At 59.4% G+C, this 16,071-nt stretch overlaps 1 protein-coding gene across 1 annotated transcript in view; it reads left to right on the top strand.

Annotated features, from left to right (window-relative positions):
- The first annotated feature begins 1,081 nt into the window (after positions 1–1,081).
- The window catches only part of LOC129517435 (ras-GEF domain-containing family member 1A-like), a 15,329-nt gene continuing 339 nt past the window's right edge, over positions 1,082–16,071 (top strand). The window contains exons 1-13 of the mRNA XM_055337304.1: positions 1,082–1,157; positions 1,799–1,923; positions 6,324–6,524; positions 8,911–9,036; positions 10,418–10,555; positions 11,370–11,591; positions 12,156–12,230; positions 12,571–12,663; positions 13,145–13,247; positions 13,334–13,413; positions 14,324–14,515; positions 15,358–15,481; positions 15,960–16,032. Coding sequence (XP_055193279.1) covers positions 1,082–1,157; positions 1,799–1,923; positions 6,324–6,524; positions 8,911–9,036; positions 10,418–10,555; positions 11,370–11,591; positions 12,156–12,230; positions 12,571–12,663; positions 13,145–13,247; positions 13,334–13,413; positions 14,324–14,515; positions 15,358–15,481; positions 15,960–16,032 — 1,628 coding nt within the window. The remainder of the gene's footprint in view (positions 1,158–1,798; positions 1,924–6,323; positions 6,525–8,910; positions 9,037–10,417; positions 10,556–11,369; positions 11,592–12,155; positions 12,231–12,570; positions 12,664–13,144; positions 13,248–13,333; positions 13,414–14,323; positions 14,516–15,357; positions 15,482–15,959; positions 16,033–16,071) is intronic.

Here is a 16,071-nt window from a genome sequence, read left to right as displayed (position 1 = left end):
AAAGTGGATCAGGGATCCCTGGGTGGCGCAGCGGTTTGGCGCCTGCCTTTGGCCCAGGGCGCGATCCTAGAGACCCGGGATCGACTCCCACGTCGGGCTCCCGGTGCATGGAGCCTGCTTCTCCCTCTGCCTATGTCTCTCTCTCTCTCTCTCTCTCTCTCTCTCTCTCTCTCTGTGACTATCATAAATAAATTTAAAAAAATTAAAAAAAAGTGGATCAAAGAGGATGACTTTGATGATTTTTCAGTCTCCTCTTGGAGATCACTGGCGTGGCGGCGTGATGGCGGTCTCCACCTCCCGCGTATCGCCCCTCCCCCCTCCTGCCTTCCCTGCGTCGACCAGATAGCCCTGGGGGCTCCGTGGGGTGGGGGTGGGGGGCGCGGTGGGGCAGATTTTGGGGACCGTGGGCGTGCCACGGTCCCGGGAGGTCGCGGTGACCTGTGGCTGGTCCCCGCCAGCAGGCGCGTCTATTTTCTTGCCCGAAATGAACATTTTTTGTTGCCAGGTAGGTGCTGACACGTTGAGTTTCGGCGACAGACAGACGGGCAGGCAGACCGAAAAGACAGCCGGCCCGTCGCTCGCCTTAGAGATGTGGGCCTCTGGGCGCGTGTGGGGTTCCGGGCTTGACCGCACGGCCGAGCCGGTCCCTGTCCTCCCTCACTGGAGCCTGAGCCGTCCGCCTGGGCCTGCGCGCCGGCTCTTGCGCTGGACTCCAGGTGGCCCGGGTCATGGTGTCCCCCTCCGGTCTCTGGCACCCGAGGGAGGGCGGTGTGGGCAGGTGGCGGTGGGTCTTTTAACCCCGTGCGCTCCATGCCGTGGGCACCCGGCCGTTGGCTGTGGCAACACCTGTCCCGCAAGGCTCCGTTCCGCGTGTCAGGCGTCTCCCACTGTCTCTGGGGTTGTCCGGTCGCTCCTGCCCCTGGGGGTCGAGGGGCTGCCAGTGAGGCGGAAGCAGGTCCCCCCAGTCGCCGTCCTCGCTGGGCTTTTGCTCCTCGGGGCCGCAGCTTGCTGCCGATCGATGTGGTGATCTCGTGCTCTCCTGGGCCGGGCCTAAGCCGCGTCAGACGAGGGACTGGCATCCATGGCGAATGTGACCGGTCTTCTCGTTCTGCCCGCGGGCCCCTCCGTCCCCGGCTCCTCCGCGCCCGGCTGTCGTGGTGGGTGCGCGGGGGGCGTGCCCCGGGGTTGGGGGTGGTGCGGACTCCGGCCTGACCCCGCCTTCTCACCTCGCGGCACTGGCGGGACTGGGGTCCTGTGACTCAGCGGACACTCTCGCCGGCCTTTCCCGAAAACCTGGGTCCGTGGCGAGTGGCCCTCCCCTCTGCGGGGAGGGCTGGCCCGATGCCACGCTGCTCACCGCCCGGCCTGGGCGCGCTTGAGCGCGTTGGGCCCTGCCCTCCGTGGTGCCCCTGGAGCGCTCCAGGGCGCCTCAGGTGCCTGAGGCCACGCGTTGACGTCGTTTCCTTCCCCGGCGGCTCCTCGGGCCGCCGCCGTCGTTGGCGTGTCCGAGGAGCGGGTGTTGGAATTTGTCAAGGTAGGCGCTCGCACCCTTGCCCCGGGGGGGGGGGGGGCGCCTCATCTTCCCCTCCCCCTCGACGCGCCGGCGGGGGTGGTGTGGGTGTGACTCGGAGGACTTGGTGGGACGCGTGAGTGCCGGCGGCGGGCCGAGCCATCGACCTGGCGCTTGGCCAGCCCGAGGGGCTGCCTCTCTTTCCCTGCTTGTGTCGTGTCCCCGTCTCCTTCCTCTGTCTCGCCCACCTCGCGAGAGGTGGGGAGCTCTCCCCTCTGCGCGTTGTAGTGTGCCCACCGACGCGGGTTGACTACCGTCGCGACGTGTTTGGGCAGAGCGCCGCGCTTTGCCTACCGCGGGCTGCGCCTCCCCCCGAGACGGTGGCGGATCCCGTCGGGCCGGGCCGGCGTCCAGTGCGGGGTGTGCTGCCCGCGTGCCTGTGCGATTGTGCGCGCGGCCGGGGGGTTGGGGCGCCCCGCCCCCCCCGCACCCACCCCGTGTGTGCCGTGCGAGTGGCTGGCTTGGCTGTCTGTCTGGGCCCCTGCCGGCTCCCGAGCCGAGGTGGCGCGGCGTGTGCTCAGGGGTCTTGCGAGCTCCGCCTGGGGGCGCCTTCCCTATTCGTGACTCTGTTGGACCGGAAGGGACATGGTGGTTCCTGGGCCAGCTTAACCACTGGTGGGCACCAGGAAATGTCCTGGGTCAGGTCACTCCATCTCTGCCTGATTCTGTAGTGTTTGATGGTCCATACTCTGACCACCTCTGCCAGCCAGAACTAGAGAGACTCCGTGCAAAGGGGCAACAGGACCTGGGGGCATACTCCGGTCCAAAGCGCTGCTAGGATCTGACCCCCCACCCCTTCCTTGGAAGGACAGGACCCACAGCCAGGTCTCTTTTCTTCCCTCCCCCACAGGTGCCCTGATTCTCACCTCAGGACCTCACCTGGACAGAAGGATCCCCCTCCTACCTTTCCTTGCCCTCCAGAAGCAGAAGCCAACACTAGGAGCACTGATGGTTCTCCTTATACACCCCAGCTCTCCCTCCAAAAGCGTGTGTTCTAACAAAGTTTTTTTTTTTTTATTTTTTTTGTTTAGGATAGTCCCAGAGAGGCAGAGACACAGGCAGAGGGAGAAGCAGGCTTCGTGCACCAGGAGCTGATGTGGGATTCGATCCCGGGTCTCCAGGATTGTGCCCTGGGCCAAAGGCAGGTGCCAAACCACTGTGCCACCCAGGGATCCCTTGTGAGAATTTTTTTAAAAAGATTTTGAGAGAGCATGAGCACAATGGGGTGCAGAGGGAGAAGCAGCCCCCCTCCCCCACTGAGCAGGGAGCCAAAGTGGGACTTGATTCCAGGACACTGGGACCCTGACCTGAGTGGGGGGCAGATGCTTAACCATCTGAGCCATCCAAGCGCCCTATTATGAGGATTAAGGAGAGGACTCCGTGCTAGCATTGGTGTCACTGATGGCTTGTGTGAGGTCCTCAACCTGAGCTTTGTTTCTATTATGATTGTGATTGCTGTGTGCTACTCATCAGGACAGGAGCCCAGATATCCCGGGTGTTCCACTCTGAGTGGCCCTTCCTTGAGAAGTGGGCCAGTCAGGACAATAGACATGAAGGAGTGTGGCCAGTGACGCAGTTCTGCTCTTGCTGGGATGGGAGAGGAGGACCCCAGTTGCAAGAACAGAAGGGACCACAGGGCCAGGGGCGTGGCCAGCAGAAATGCCAGGCAGGCAGGGGGCTCAGCAAGGGTTGTCCTCATCTCCACTGAATGGCTACAGAAATTGAGGCAGATTAGATTTGTCCAAGGGCAAGGAGCTGGCTGTTGTGTAGTGAGATTCAAAATGGAGGGTGCTTGAAATCTTTGCCCACTTGGCATTGAGCCTGGAGAGACCCCTCAATGCTTATGGCTGGGTGGGGGGCTCTGTTAGGGATGGAGAAGGGAGCAAAGAAGGGGTGCTCTGAAAGGTCCTCAGGACCCATGAACTCAGTACAGAGGAGGGGAGAGAGGAGGGCATGTGGGCAGCATCCCTGGGTGGGTCCCTGGGGCAGGATGGATGCTGGGGTGGTCCCATACAGCCCCTGTGGGCCCTCCCTGTTCTCTGTGTGGGTTCCAGGTCCCCGCCTTGAAGCCTGCCTTCTCTGTGGACGTGAGGTGGTGGCTGTGCTTCTATCCACAGGTCCAGCCCTGGGGCATCAGCCTCTTTAATGTGTTTTTTTATAAAAAGTACGGACTTCAAAAGTCAGCTGCTTTGCGCTAAAAAACAGTTATTTTGTTTTTTCAAAGTTATTTTTTTTTAAATGACAAACGGACATACCATTTAGAAAAGCTACCAAATAGCTTGCAAGTGTGTAGAGTGGAAAGTGAGTCTCCTCCTTCCCCAGTTCCGTTGCAGTGAAGTCTGTGATTAGTGTGGTGGTGACGGCCACACATTTCTGTGCATTTATGTAAGCCTGTATTGATGTCCTTGAAAAATGGGCACTATGGGATCTTGTACAGTTGGGGGGATAGTCATGGGGTTCTCAGCCCAGATGCTGCAGGAGGGGCTGCTGCCTCAAGCCGAAGGGATGGGCCCCTCCTGGCAGCTCCATCCTGTGGTCTTCTGGGCTGTGATGAACAGGGTGTGGTGGGGTGCACTGGAGGACCAGAGCCCCAGGGGGCAGGAGTGGGGTGATGACTGCAGGGCTGGCCATGGGCAGGTGCGAGGTGTGGTCAGGTGGCTGCCAGAGGCATGTGGACTTGAGCCCCCTCGGAAGCCCCCCAGACAGCTCGGTAATGCACTGATGGAAGACAGTGCCTGAGTTTCTGACCTGGCAGGTCTGGGCCAGGGCCTGAGAGTGTGCATGCCAGCAGGTGTTGAGGGGTGTGTTCTGGGAGTCTGAAACCCCATCCCCAAGTGAGGCAGCTGAGCCTGGGGATCAAGGACCTTTCAATCTCTGGGGCTTTTCTTGAGTGTTCACTCTCCTTACAATGAAGTTTTTGGGAATTCTAAGGCAGTCTTCAGGTGTTTGCAGGTAAGCCTGTGTTAATTGAGGCTGAGTGTCCTTTTTCCCTCATGTGAGGCTCAGCTGATGTGCTGTGGGGTGGAAGTCGGATCTGCTTGTGTAGACCTTGGAGAGCCAGGGTCCTCTCCCAGCAATAAAATAATCATGACTGGGATCCCTGGGTGGTGCAGTGGTTTAGCGCCTGCCTTTGGCCCAGGGTGCGATCCTGGAGACCTGGGATTGAGTCCCACGTTGGGCTCCTGGTGCATGGAGCCTGCTTCTCCCTCTACCTGTGTCTCTGCCTCTCTCACTGTGTGCCTATCATAAATAAAATACTCAGGACTACTGTTTGCTCATTGGGTAAACTGAGGCCACACTGGCTCAGAAGCCTGCCCCAGTTTGGATCAGAAAGCAGGCGAGGGCTGGGAGGAGCAGTAGAGGTGAGCGCAATGGGAGCCCAAGGAGGGTGTATGCAGTTTCCACCCCCTAAACAGGAGGAGGTGGCCTCCACCCCTAGGGAAGCAGGGCAGCATGGCTGACTGGGGAGGCTGGGGCACTGGGGCCTGCTCACCAGATACGGAGAGAGCCCAAGAAGACGGCCCCGTTCCTCTGCTCCAACCTAGACCTGCCTGCCCTCTAAGTGGGGAGAGGGTGAGACTAGTCCAGCCAGTAGCACAGGCCACTCCAGCTGACAGGAGGGGGGAGCACGCACATGGGCTGTAACTTTTGAGGCCTTGGGCTGGCAAATGTGCCTCCCTCTGAGCCCCGTGCAGCACCTCCCAGGCACTGACAGCTGCCCCGAGCACTGGGAAGTGGAGGCCCAGGAGGGCTGCAGAGTCTCGTAGACCTCATGAAGACTACCAGTAGAGGCCCTGCTGCAGGGTGAGGTGGGCACCCTCCTCCTGGTCCTGCCAGGCCGCTGTGGGCAGCTGCAGCTGTGGGAGCCCTGAGCACCCAAGACTGCTGTCTGATGTGTATGTCTAATAGGCAGTTCAAATTCAGCTCCAAAATCAAGTTCCACATCTTTCCTCAAACCCCACCCTCATGTTCTTCCCCGTGCTGGTTAATCCTCAGGCCCGAGACCATCCTTTACAGCATCCGGAGTTGACCCTGCTTCCCTCCTCTACCACCTGATCTGAGCCATCTCTTCCTGAGTTTATAGCAAACCCCACCAGTTGGTTTTCAGATCCCTCCCTTGCTGGGTCTCCGACCGCAGAAATAGTGACCTTCACCCTGAGTCCCTCGGAGTCCCTGTGCCTGCTGTCTCACTCAGAGGAGGTGCACATGGCCCCCTGCCCCCAGCCTAGGTGTGCATAGTCTGTCTTGTTACTCCTCAGACCATTGTCCCTGCTCCTTCCCTCTACACACCCTGGTGTCAGGACCTTGGCACCTGCTGTCCCTTATGCCTAGAATGTTCCTTTCTTATCCCAGGATGCTGCATGACTGACAGCATCAGTCTATCCCAGTGGTACCACCTGAGGTTGCTTTGACCACCCCTACGTGCTTGGTCTTCTCCTCCATAGTTTTCTCTTCCCTGGGATGTAACCCCAGGAGGCAGGGTTCTGTGTGTCCGGGCTGTGGGAATGGGGCCTGCTATGCACAGAGCAGGTGCAGAAGAAACATTTATCAGATACCCAGTAGCTGCAGGGCTGCCAGGGGGCCTGCCTGCCCACTTCTGATGCCCACCCATGTTTGGGGTGCCCCTCCTGGCCCTGGTGAGAGCCTCCTGGTGGGGCTCTCACCGTGTACCTGCACACACTCAGGATGCAGGCCAGCCTAGGAGGAGGAGGGCCTGGCGATGGGGCCTGTGATGCCTTTTTCTTCTTCCCAGGAAACTACAACCCAGATGTCTGTTGTCTTCTCCAGCATACTCGGGCCCAGCCAGAGTGGACAAGCGCAGCCCGGCATGGGGGAGCGAGGAAGCGGGGCCAGTAGCTCTGGGGACCTTGTCTTCCAAGAGGGTCGCCTCATCTCTGGGTCCCTGGAGGCCTTGATGGAGCACCTGGTCCCCACAGTGGACTCTTACCCAGATGTGAGTGCCATGACCTGGGATGGGTGGGATGAGTGGGGGCCACCTGGGTTTCAGGGGAGGTTGCTTCTGGGATGGGGAAGGAGGCCTGGACCGAGAACTGAAGAGAGCAGTGTGGTAGGGGAAGGTCATCAGGGAGCCTCGGCCCTGCTTCCTGCTCTGCCCCCTGCCCCCAGCCTAGGGGAGAGGCACCTTCAGTGACTTCCCTGCTTACCCCAGGTAGCTGGGAGATGGCCTTGATGGCAAGAGGAAGGATTACACAAGGGGGTGAAACAGGGACCTGAGCTGGCAGGGGTGTCAGGGAGGAAGAGCAGTCTATAAGGGGTAAGGCTGGTACCTTGGAGTCCTGGTGAGGGTCCACCCACCCTGCGTGTGTGTGTCCCGTCCCTGAGCTGGGGAAGGTGTTTTTGTGCGTGAACTGCCATCGTCCAGAAAAAGAGGACACAGGCCCGCCACGATTGGACAGCATACAGACCCCCAGGCGTGTGCCTGCATTCAAATCCTCCCTCTTCATTTCAAGATGCCATTGGTACATTCTTAGGATTCCCTTGTCGTGTGGCTTCCCTCGTGCCTCTGCTAGGGGCCATCTCGTAGGTACAGTGGTGTTAGGCCCGCTGCTCCCCAGGATGGTCAGGCTGCAGCAGTGCATCCCAGCCACGACCCCCCTCGGTCCTGAGGGCAGAGCTGTGCTCCCCACCTGCAGGGGCTGTCCCTCCCCTCTCCGACTTGTATCTAATGCTGCTGGAGCCTACTCAGCTTCTCGGTGTGCCTGTGCCCTCCGGACCAACATGGCACGGCTCCCACCTACCCCCGCCATAGGGCTCCATCCCTCCTGAAAACCCTTCCAGACCTGGGCTGGGGCTGGGATTGGTGGTGCAGCTGAGAAGAGGGGCCTTGAGGCCCTGAAACAGCCTAGGGGCAGGGTATCAGCCTCCCAGGGGCTGGCACCTCCAACTCCAGCTCTGCTCTGTGGCCTCGTGGCGGGGGCTACTCCTCATTTAGGTCTGTCCCAGAAGGAAGGGCCTTCTTGGCTGCTACTCAGGATTATCCCCCAAACACTATGACTGTGTTCCCAGAGCGAGTAAGGGGGCGGTAGGGCAGAAAGGTAGGGCTGCCAGAGTCCAGCTAGGCATCAGCTCCTCTGCCAGCTTCCTGGGCTCCCCCTGCTGCCCCTGCCCCATGTATGCTGGCAACTGGGGATGCATGCACACCAGTACATCTCTGTGCTCCTTGGGAAAGGCATGGCTCCGCCCTGCAAGCTTTTCTCACTTTAGCTAAGAACTCCAAGGTGTGATGCCCGGGTGACTTTCATCACACGTCTGAGGCATCTGCTTAGGAAGGGGTCACTGACCAGCAGGGATCTCTGAGCACCCATGTTGCATAGCTTGGGGCCAGGTCATGGGAAGTGTGAATATTAGGGGATGTGGTTGGAGGAACCCCTGCGGTTCCCAGGAGAGTAGCCTCTAATGGTGTCTGGAGGCTGCATGGGGGCAGTGAGGGCCTGAGGCTCTGAATCCCGAGTCCTGTTCCACAAGGCCTTGTGGGCCCAGAATGCAGGCAAAGGGTCCCAGGCCCTCCAGCCTGCAGCAGTCATGCAGGTGTGGACTCCCCAGGAGAGCCCCAAGCAGCTTCCCCCACTCCCAAGTCCTCCCTGTCTGTAGGCAGGGGCCAATGTGGAGCTCTCACAGGTGCTGCTGACCCAGGTGACACGAAATGCTTCTGAGAACCCTGGGGCCTGGGGCCTGTTCCCTTTTAGTCCAGGTCATGAGGACCTATCCGAACCTGCACCACACAACCCAGTGAGTAGTGACAAGCACATGGCTGTGGGACAGAGAGGGGCCTTGGGTGTGCCAGGTGGAGATAAGGCCCACAGTTGGTTAGTGACTGCACTGGGGCTTGCAGCCATCTGCTGGGGCTGGGTGCAGGGCCTGAGACTGCCCCACCATGCCCTCAAGCTGCTTCCACTGGCAAGGCCAGTAACTATCTGGAGAAGCAGCATGCTTGGAGCCTGGCCCCAGGAGCACTGTGTGAGGTTGGGAGATTCCCACCAACATTCAAGGTTGGGTGTTCTCTTCCATCGTGGGGTAAGACGGGGTGGAGGAGAATCCCAGCAGAGCAAGGTGCTGGGAGGTGAGCTTGTTGGGGGAAGCCTCGAGGGGCTGCTCGGAGGGGGGATTTACTTTGTGCTTTGCAAGGGGGGGCGGGCGGGGCAGGATTTGGGTAACTGAGAGAAAGGGAAGGGCAGTCAAGGCGCAGCAAAGCATGCGGGGGAAGGCACGGCCGCTGGGTGGTGCTGTCGGGCCGCCATGGGGCTCGCTGGCCCTGACCTCAGCGGTTGGGGCCGCACCAGGCCTGACCTGCTCCTCCTCCTCTCTCCTTGTCTCTTCAGAGGCCATACATCTTTACCTTCCTCTTGAGCTCCCGGGTCTTCATGCCCCCTCATGACCTGCTGGTCCGTGTGGGGCAGATCTGCCTGGAGCAGAGGCAGCAGCTGGAGACTCCTGGGGCTGAGAAGGTAAAGGTGCTGATGGGTGCTACCTGTGTGTGCCCCCAGCTCCTGGCTTGCTCACAGCTGGGAGAGAAGCTGGCAGGACAGGTCTGGCTGAGCCCAGCCCAGGGCCCTCCCTGATTGGGCAAGGTTGGCTTGTCTCTGGCCCCCTGGGTACCCCTGGGGCTTGGCTCCCTGTGGGGCACGGGGTGCACACCCAGCTCAGCACTCTCCATGGGGTGCTACAAATAACTGTTCTTGGTGGGTACTCACACCTCTTTCCAGGAAAGACAGCCCTGCCAGCAATCCTGGTGAGTGCCGGGACCCCGGCTGGTAGGAAAACCACTCTGGGTAGAGGTCAGGTGGCAGCACTCCCAGGCTGACTCTCCTGCCTGGAGTGGTTTGCAGGAGGGCTCTTTTCCCTGTTGTCTCCTGCTTGAGCCAGGCTTTGGTGGCCAGGGTGGCTGTGGGCATGTGCTTTGGGAGCAGTGGCTTCTAGAAGTCTGGTCTGGTGCAGAGGACGGAGTGGTAGGTATGCCATCTGAGAACTGGCAGGGCTTAGTCTGGGCTGCGGCAGAGCACGTCCTGCCCCCCATTTGCTAATGACTTTGTCCTCTCTGTTCCCTCCACCAGACCAGGCCTCACCGTGCACCTGCACATGCTCAGGATGCAGGCCAGCCCCGGGGGGAGAACCAGCCGGGCCTGTGGCCAGGATCAGGCAGGCTGGAGGCAGCTCAGCAGGGGTGGGGCAGATGTGGGCCAAAAAGGTGGGGATGAGGAGTGGCTAGAGGCCCACAGGGCAGCAAGAGTAGCCCGGAGGGCAGGCCCAGGCAGGCAGGAGCTGGTCAGTGCTGAGGAGGAGCCTGGTGGGCGCAGAAGGGGTGCTGGCACCTGTGGTCATTTTAGCGGGACAGTGTGGGGCTGGGCACTGAGGACCAGATTGGGCACACCCTCCTCGGGCCTTATGTGTGTGGCCCTGGCAACGGCAGGTGTGCCCGCCCACCTTTAGTGACGTGAAGCAGGGAGAGGGGATGCCTCCGAGCATCTGCAACCCTTCCCAGCACTTGTCCACCTGCTTTTAACTGAGGGGGCCGGCGAGAGTCTCTCATTCAATAATTTTGCTTGGTTTTCAGTTATTTTAAGTGGGTGACTTCTAAGAACAACAAAGGAAATTAGTTTCCTATGTCAGGGTAGAGGATACATTTTTTTGAAAAGGCTTAAGTGAAATTGCTGTACTAAGGGGAAATAGGAAACAAAGCAGGCACAACAGAATCCACAGGGGACAAGGAGGGGATGGTCCTCCCAAGCACCCTCACCCCAGACCCGGAGGAGAGGGGGAGGCTCGTACCACTTGTTATCTCCTTGCCCACTGTGGAGGGTGACTTTGCTCTACGTCCTGCCACCTCAGGCCAAGCTCAAGTCTTTCTCAGCCAAGATCGTACAGCTATTTAAGGAGTGGACAGAGGCCTTCCCCTGTGACTTCCAGGATGAGAAGGCGATGGCCGAACTGAAGGCCATCACTCAGCGGGTCACACGGTCTGATGAGGTGAGGTCTTCCCTGGGGCCCTGCAGAGCTCCGTGTGTGTATGTCTGGGGGAGAGGGTCTACTCTCACAGGAGGGCGGGTCTTCAGGGACAGCTCTCTATGCAGTCTTCTATGCTGTCCCCTTTTAAGATGACTGGGTGGCTCCATTTGTACCCATCCCCAGACTGCTCAGCTGTCCAGCAATGGGCCTTGGCACACTTGGCATGTGAGAGACCCTGTGGCCTAAGTAGTGGGCTGGAATGAGCCCAGGCCGTACCCTTTCCTGGGTTTGGGGTGGGGAGTGGGAGCCTAGTAAAAGCCGGTTTGCAGTTCTGGCCTCCCAGCTCACTCCCGGCCTTTTGTGGAGACAGGAAACCTGGGGAGTACTCTGTGTGCTCTGCGTCTTGTCTGGTTTGAGGGCTCCCAAAGCCCAGGGAGAGCTCTGGGCAGGGCCGGGGCTGTTCCCCCCTGCAGGGAGTGAAGGTTCCGGGTCCTAGAGGATGCTCTCTTCCCTACTGTGGGCTGCCTTACTGTGGGAAGACCAAAAGTGGTTCAGCTGCGTGCTCCTGGGAAAGCCATGGTTTTCTACCCCTGGCTTGGGCCTGGCCCTCAGCTCCCATCCCCACAGCATAGGCAGCTGAGCCACCCTCAGCAGGACTTAGAGGAGCTCCCACTGTGTTCCATTCTGTCCTCCAAGGCCCGAATATTCATGGCAGATTTGAGTAGGGATGTGGGCTCAAAGTTAGGCAGATCCTTAGGGAGGAGATGGGTTCCTCTGGAGAGGCGATGGTCTTGCCAGCTCACACCAGCACCTTCACTGTCCCCTGCCTTCACAGGAGAATGGCACAGTGAAGAAGGCCATTGCCCAAATGACACAGAGCCTGCTGCTGTCTCTGGCGGCCCGAAGCCAGCTACAGGAGCTTCGGGAGAAGCTCCGCTCACCAGCCATGGACAAAGGGTCTGTCCTCAAGGCTAAGTCCCCAGCCACTCAGAAGGACATCCTGGGCGTGTGCTGTGACCCACTGGTGCTGGCCCAGCAGCTGACGCATCTAGAGCTGGTCAGTGGCACGGCATGCACTGCTTGGGGTAGGATGTATCACCGATGCTCACTCATCGGTGCCTCCTCGCTGGTCGGTCAGACTGGGGAGTCAGGTGAAGCTCACGTGCCTGCTCAAACCTGTGCTTCTGGGTCCCCAGCATCACAGCAGCCCTTTGTGCAAGGGAGGGGCTGGGGTGATGGGACTGCAGTGGCCACATGATAGAGGACTGGCCCAGGAGGTGAAGGGCTTGGAGGGGGAGAGCCAGTTCCCCCCACCCCGTCTCCTCGTCTTGCCTATGCCGTGGGCTGGAAGGTACCCTGTCGCTAGCTGCCACTGCCCCAAGGCCTCACTCCCATGAAGCCCTGTTTCCTCCCCTCCCAGGGGAAGGTCTTCCAGACCCCGAGGGTACCTTTGGGGGTGGGGGTGGGCAGAACCTTCCCCACTGGCTGGATGCTCTGATGGAGAGGCTGTGGCACACACGTGCAGGAAGGTCTGGACTGCCACTCTGAACGCGGCCCACACCTTGGGGTATGGGGCCCAAGAATGGCAGGCTTGTCACCTTCCCGTCCTTGCCCATCCTAGGAGAGGGCCAGCAGCATTCACCCTGGGGACCTGATGCAGATGGTCAGCCACATGGACTCCCGGGACAAGCACAGGGTGAGGAGCTGCTGTGTGCTCGTGGGTGGCCTTAAGGGGGTCCCTGTCTATACCCCATGCAGGGTGGGGGCCTCACAACTAAATGGGTCTGGCCTAGTGCCTGTTCCACGGGGTCTGCAGACAGCACTGCAGGGTGATACAGAGTGGAAGGGGCCAGTGTTCCCAGGAGCTTGGGGAGGGGCGTCCTGGGAGCCCTGGGCCTGTCCAGCTGCCCATAGCCCACTGTCCTTTTCAGTCTCTTTTGGCCATGGTGCCAGCTCATTTCCGGGGGTAGGACTGGGGCGGCACCTGCTGGCTGGGTCCTCATGCTCCCTGTGATCTGCTGTGTGTGCTCTACCAGTGCCCAGGGGACCTGACCAAGACCTATAGCCTGGAGGCCTATGACAACTGGTCCAACTGCCTTAGCATGCTAGTGGCCACCGAGGTGTGCCGGGTAAGCACTGCACAGCCCATGTGTATAGGGTGGCACTGTCCCTTCTCCCAACCCACGAGGCTGCCTGGGGCTCTGAATTCTGTACCCCTCAGATGATAAAACTCTGAAAGTGGAGGCAGAAGCCTCCATTCCAGGGCCACCAACATCCCTGCTGCCCCTACCACCACTACCCCACCCGGTGCCCGGGCCAATCTCCCAGTGATTGAGACACACCCATCCGTGGTGTGTACCAGCGCAGTCTGTGAGTTTATCTGTGGCTCGCTCCCTTAGTGATCTTGGACTGCTCTCCTGCCCCTTTGCCCAGCATCGAAGATGCCACCGCTGCATTTCCTGCCTCTGCAGCCCATGGGAATCTCCCAACCCTGGGTCTGACAGTACTGAGGGCCTAGGGTGGCTCCTGTCCAGCCTGCCCTTCAGGGACGGGTGGTGGAGGGATGCTCGTACGGTGGGCTCACCCTGAGGCTGTCTGGCTGCTCTCAAGATGGTGAAGAAGAAGCACCAGACCCGCATGCTCGAGTTCTTTATTGATGTGGCCCAGGGGTGCTTCAACATCGGGAATTTCAACTCCATGATGGCCATCATCTGTGAGTGTCCAGGCCACGGGCCTCCCTAGCCAGCTCTTGTGTGGCCTGCCTACCGCCATCCTGACCCTACCCGCTGTTCCCTGCAGGTGGCATGAACCTCAGTCCTGTGGCGAGGCTGAAGAAAACGTGGTCCAAAGTCAAGACGGCCAAATTTGAGGTCTTGGAGGTAGGAACCTCAGCCTCCTCCTGCATTGGCCTGAGTTAGGGTGGGTGTCCCATCATGCTCTGCCCCGTGGCTGAGAACCCAGTGCCCACAGTGCCATCTGGTGTAGGGTGTGTTGAGCTGGCCTGGCTGCTCTAGGAGGTGGGTAGCTGAAGCGCTCCTCAGCCCTTGGGACTTTAGTCAGAACTGGCATTGCCTAAAGCAAGTTCTGGAGAGTGGTTAGGAATCCGGTTGAGAAACATGGACCCATGAGCCCTGTGCTGGGTGATGCTGACTAAGCAGACCGGCCTTTTCCTGGCTTGAATTCCTGTGGTCCTGGATTACCTGGGTGGCCCAGGAGCGGACAGGCCTTCCCCAATGTATTTGATCGCAGAATCCCCCCCCCTTTTTTTTCAATTGTATTCATTCATTCATGAAAGACCCAGAGAAAGGCAGAGACCTAGGCAGAGGGAAGCAGGCTCCCCACAGGGAGCGTGATGTGGGACTCGATCCCAGGACCCTGGGATCATCATGCACTGAGCCCAAAGGCAGACGCTCAACCACTAAGCCACCCAGGCGTCCCCAGAATCCACTTTCTAGAAACATCTTGCAGAGCTTGTCAGGTTTGGGAGGTGTTGGCCCCAGTAGAGGGGCAGTGGAATGTTTTGAAAGGAAAGGGAGACCCAGGCTCAGCAGGGCAGGGAAGTGGTGTGTGTGAGCTGTGAGACTTCTCTAACTTTCCTGATGGTGCTTGGGCCCAGACGCAGTGCTGAGCCAGATGCTCACTCCTGGTAAGGAGGCCTCCTGTGGTGACGGTCCAGGCTGCCCAGCGGGGCAGTACCTTCCCCATCAGTTTCCTGACCTTCAAGGGGGACACTGACCAAATCGGGTGCCGGGAGAGCCCGGCCCAACACATCCTCCCATCTGCCCACAGCGCCATATGGACCCATGCAGCAATTTCCGCAACTATCGCACCGCCCTGCAGGGGGCCACGCAAAGGGCCCAGATGGCTAAGAGCAGCCCAGAGAAGATTGTCATCCCTGTGTTCAACCTTTTCGTTAAGGACCTTTACTTCTTACACAAAATCCATACGAACCACCTGCCCAATGGGCATGTTAACTTCGAGGTGAGCACAGCCCCCTTGTGGTCCAAGAGGAGGGGGGCCGAACTGTCCCAACACAAGGCAGGGCAGACAGTGTGTGCCATTAGGCTGCAAGGCGGTGACCCTGGTCCAGAAAGGCCTTTAGGACTGAAAGCTCCAGGAGGGCTGTGTGCGCTGTTTACGGAGTATCAGGGTGACCCCAACCCTTCTGGGTGGATGCTCTGGTTTATAGGGCTTGGAGCCACAGGGAGCTTGTATTTACCCAGGACCCTGGTCCCAACAGGTAGACAGAGAAGGGGGCTATACCTTCTGGGGGGTTTGGGAGGGAGGAAGGCTTTTAGGCAAGAAGGGACTTGAGCAGGAAGGAAGCAGCAAGAGAATTCCAGATGGAAGCTAAGGGTCGCCGGCCGAGGGTGGGAAGGTAGGACAAAGGTGATCGGGGAGGTAGGTGTAGGGGAAGTGAGGTTGTCCAGTGTCTACCTCACACAGGTAAGGGGTATGAAGGAATTCGGGATCCTTACACAGGCCCTAAAGAGTGAGATCAGGGCATGTTCTGTCTGGTTGGTGGTGTTGTGCCAGGTGTGGCCTACATACGTGGTCTCAGATGGGGACCTCTTGGGTCTTACACAGGGTGGGCACAGACCCTGCCACAGCCTGATGGTCTAGGCAAAGAGCAAGCGGAGTGGTCCTGGGGACGCTTACTGGCTCTCATGCTGCATCAAGTGCTGCTGTGGCCACAAAGTCAGGTGACTAGGGTCACTGTCCCATCTAGCTGGGATGCAGAATGAAGCCAGAACCTAACCCTAACCAAGGATTTCAAGCTGAAAGTGACAAATGAACGTCCAGTTGGTCTTCTGTATTTTCAGAAATTCTGGGAGATCTCCAGACGGATCCAGGAGTTCACGACATGGACTCAGGTAGAGTGTCCCTTCCAGAAGGACAAGAAGATTCAGAAGTACCTGCTCACGGCACCCCTCTACAGCGAGGAAGGTGAGGCCCAGCTCCCCGTGGCAGCACACCCATGTCCCCACACCGCCGTACATGTCACCCTGACTCCCCCACATCCAGGGCCTCTGCCCTCCTGGGGTTGCCCTGGGAGGCGGGCCCGATCGTTGTCCTCGTGTTCTACAGGAGCAGCTCAGCCCACAGGGGTGAGTACATGAGGTTGGGCAGTGGGTAGATGACAGGATGAGGACAAGGAGAGAGAGGGCTCTGGAAGCCACGTGAGAGAGCCAGAGCGTGGTTGGGCTAGTGCTGCAGGACCAGAAATTTCGCAGTCCCTAAGGAGGAAGCTGGGAGCTCTAGATCTCATGGGGCCTATCACCTCATGAAACAGAGACTTGTGGAAAAGTCCAGACCCCAGAGGTCATTGTCCTTGCCCGGCTGCTCCCCTAGGAAGGGTTAACTGGCGTGGTGTGCAGACTGACTGCACGTGGACGTGGGTTCTGAGGGGCTTCTCATCTCGCAGCGCTCTCCATCGCCTCCTTTGAAAGTGAAGGTCCTGAAAGCCGCAGGGAAAAAGATAGCTGGAAGACTCTCCGGTAAGCAACCCCGGGGACAGGCCTGTGAGCCCCTGAGAC

Source organism: Nyctereutes procyonoides, unplaced genomic scaffold (assembly GCF_905146905.1).
Source record: "Nyctereutes procyonoides isolate TBG_1078 unplaced genomic scaffold, NYPRO_anot_genome, whole genome shotgun sequence".
Lineage (NCBI taxonomy): Eukaryota > Metazoa > Chordata > Mammalia > Carnivora > Canidae > Nyctereutes > Nyctereutes procyonoides.
Note: the sequence above shows the minus strand (reverse complement) of the source record. Positions and strands in the feature narration are given on the sequence as shown.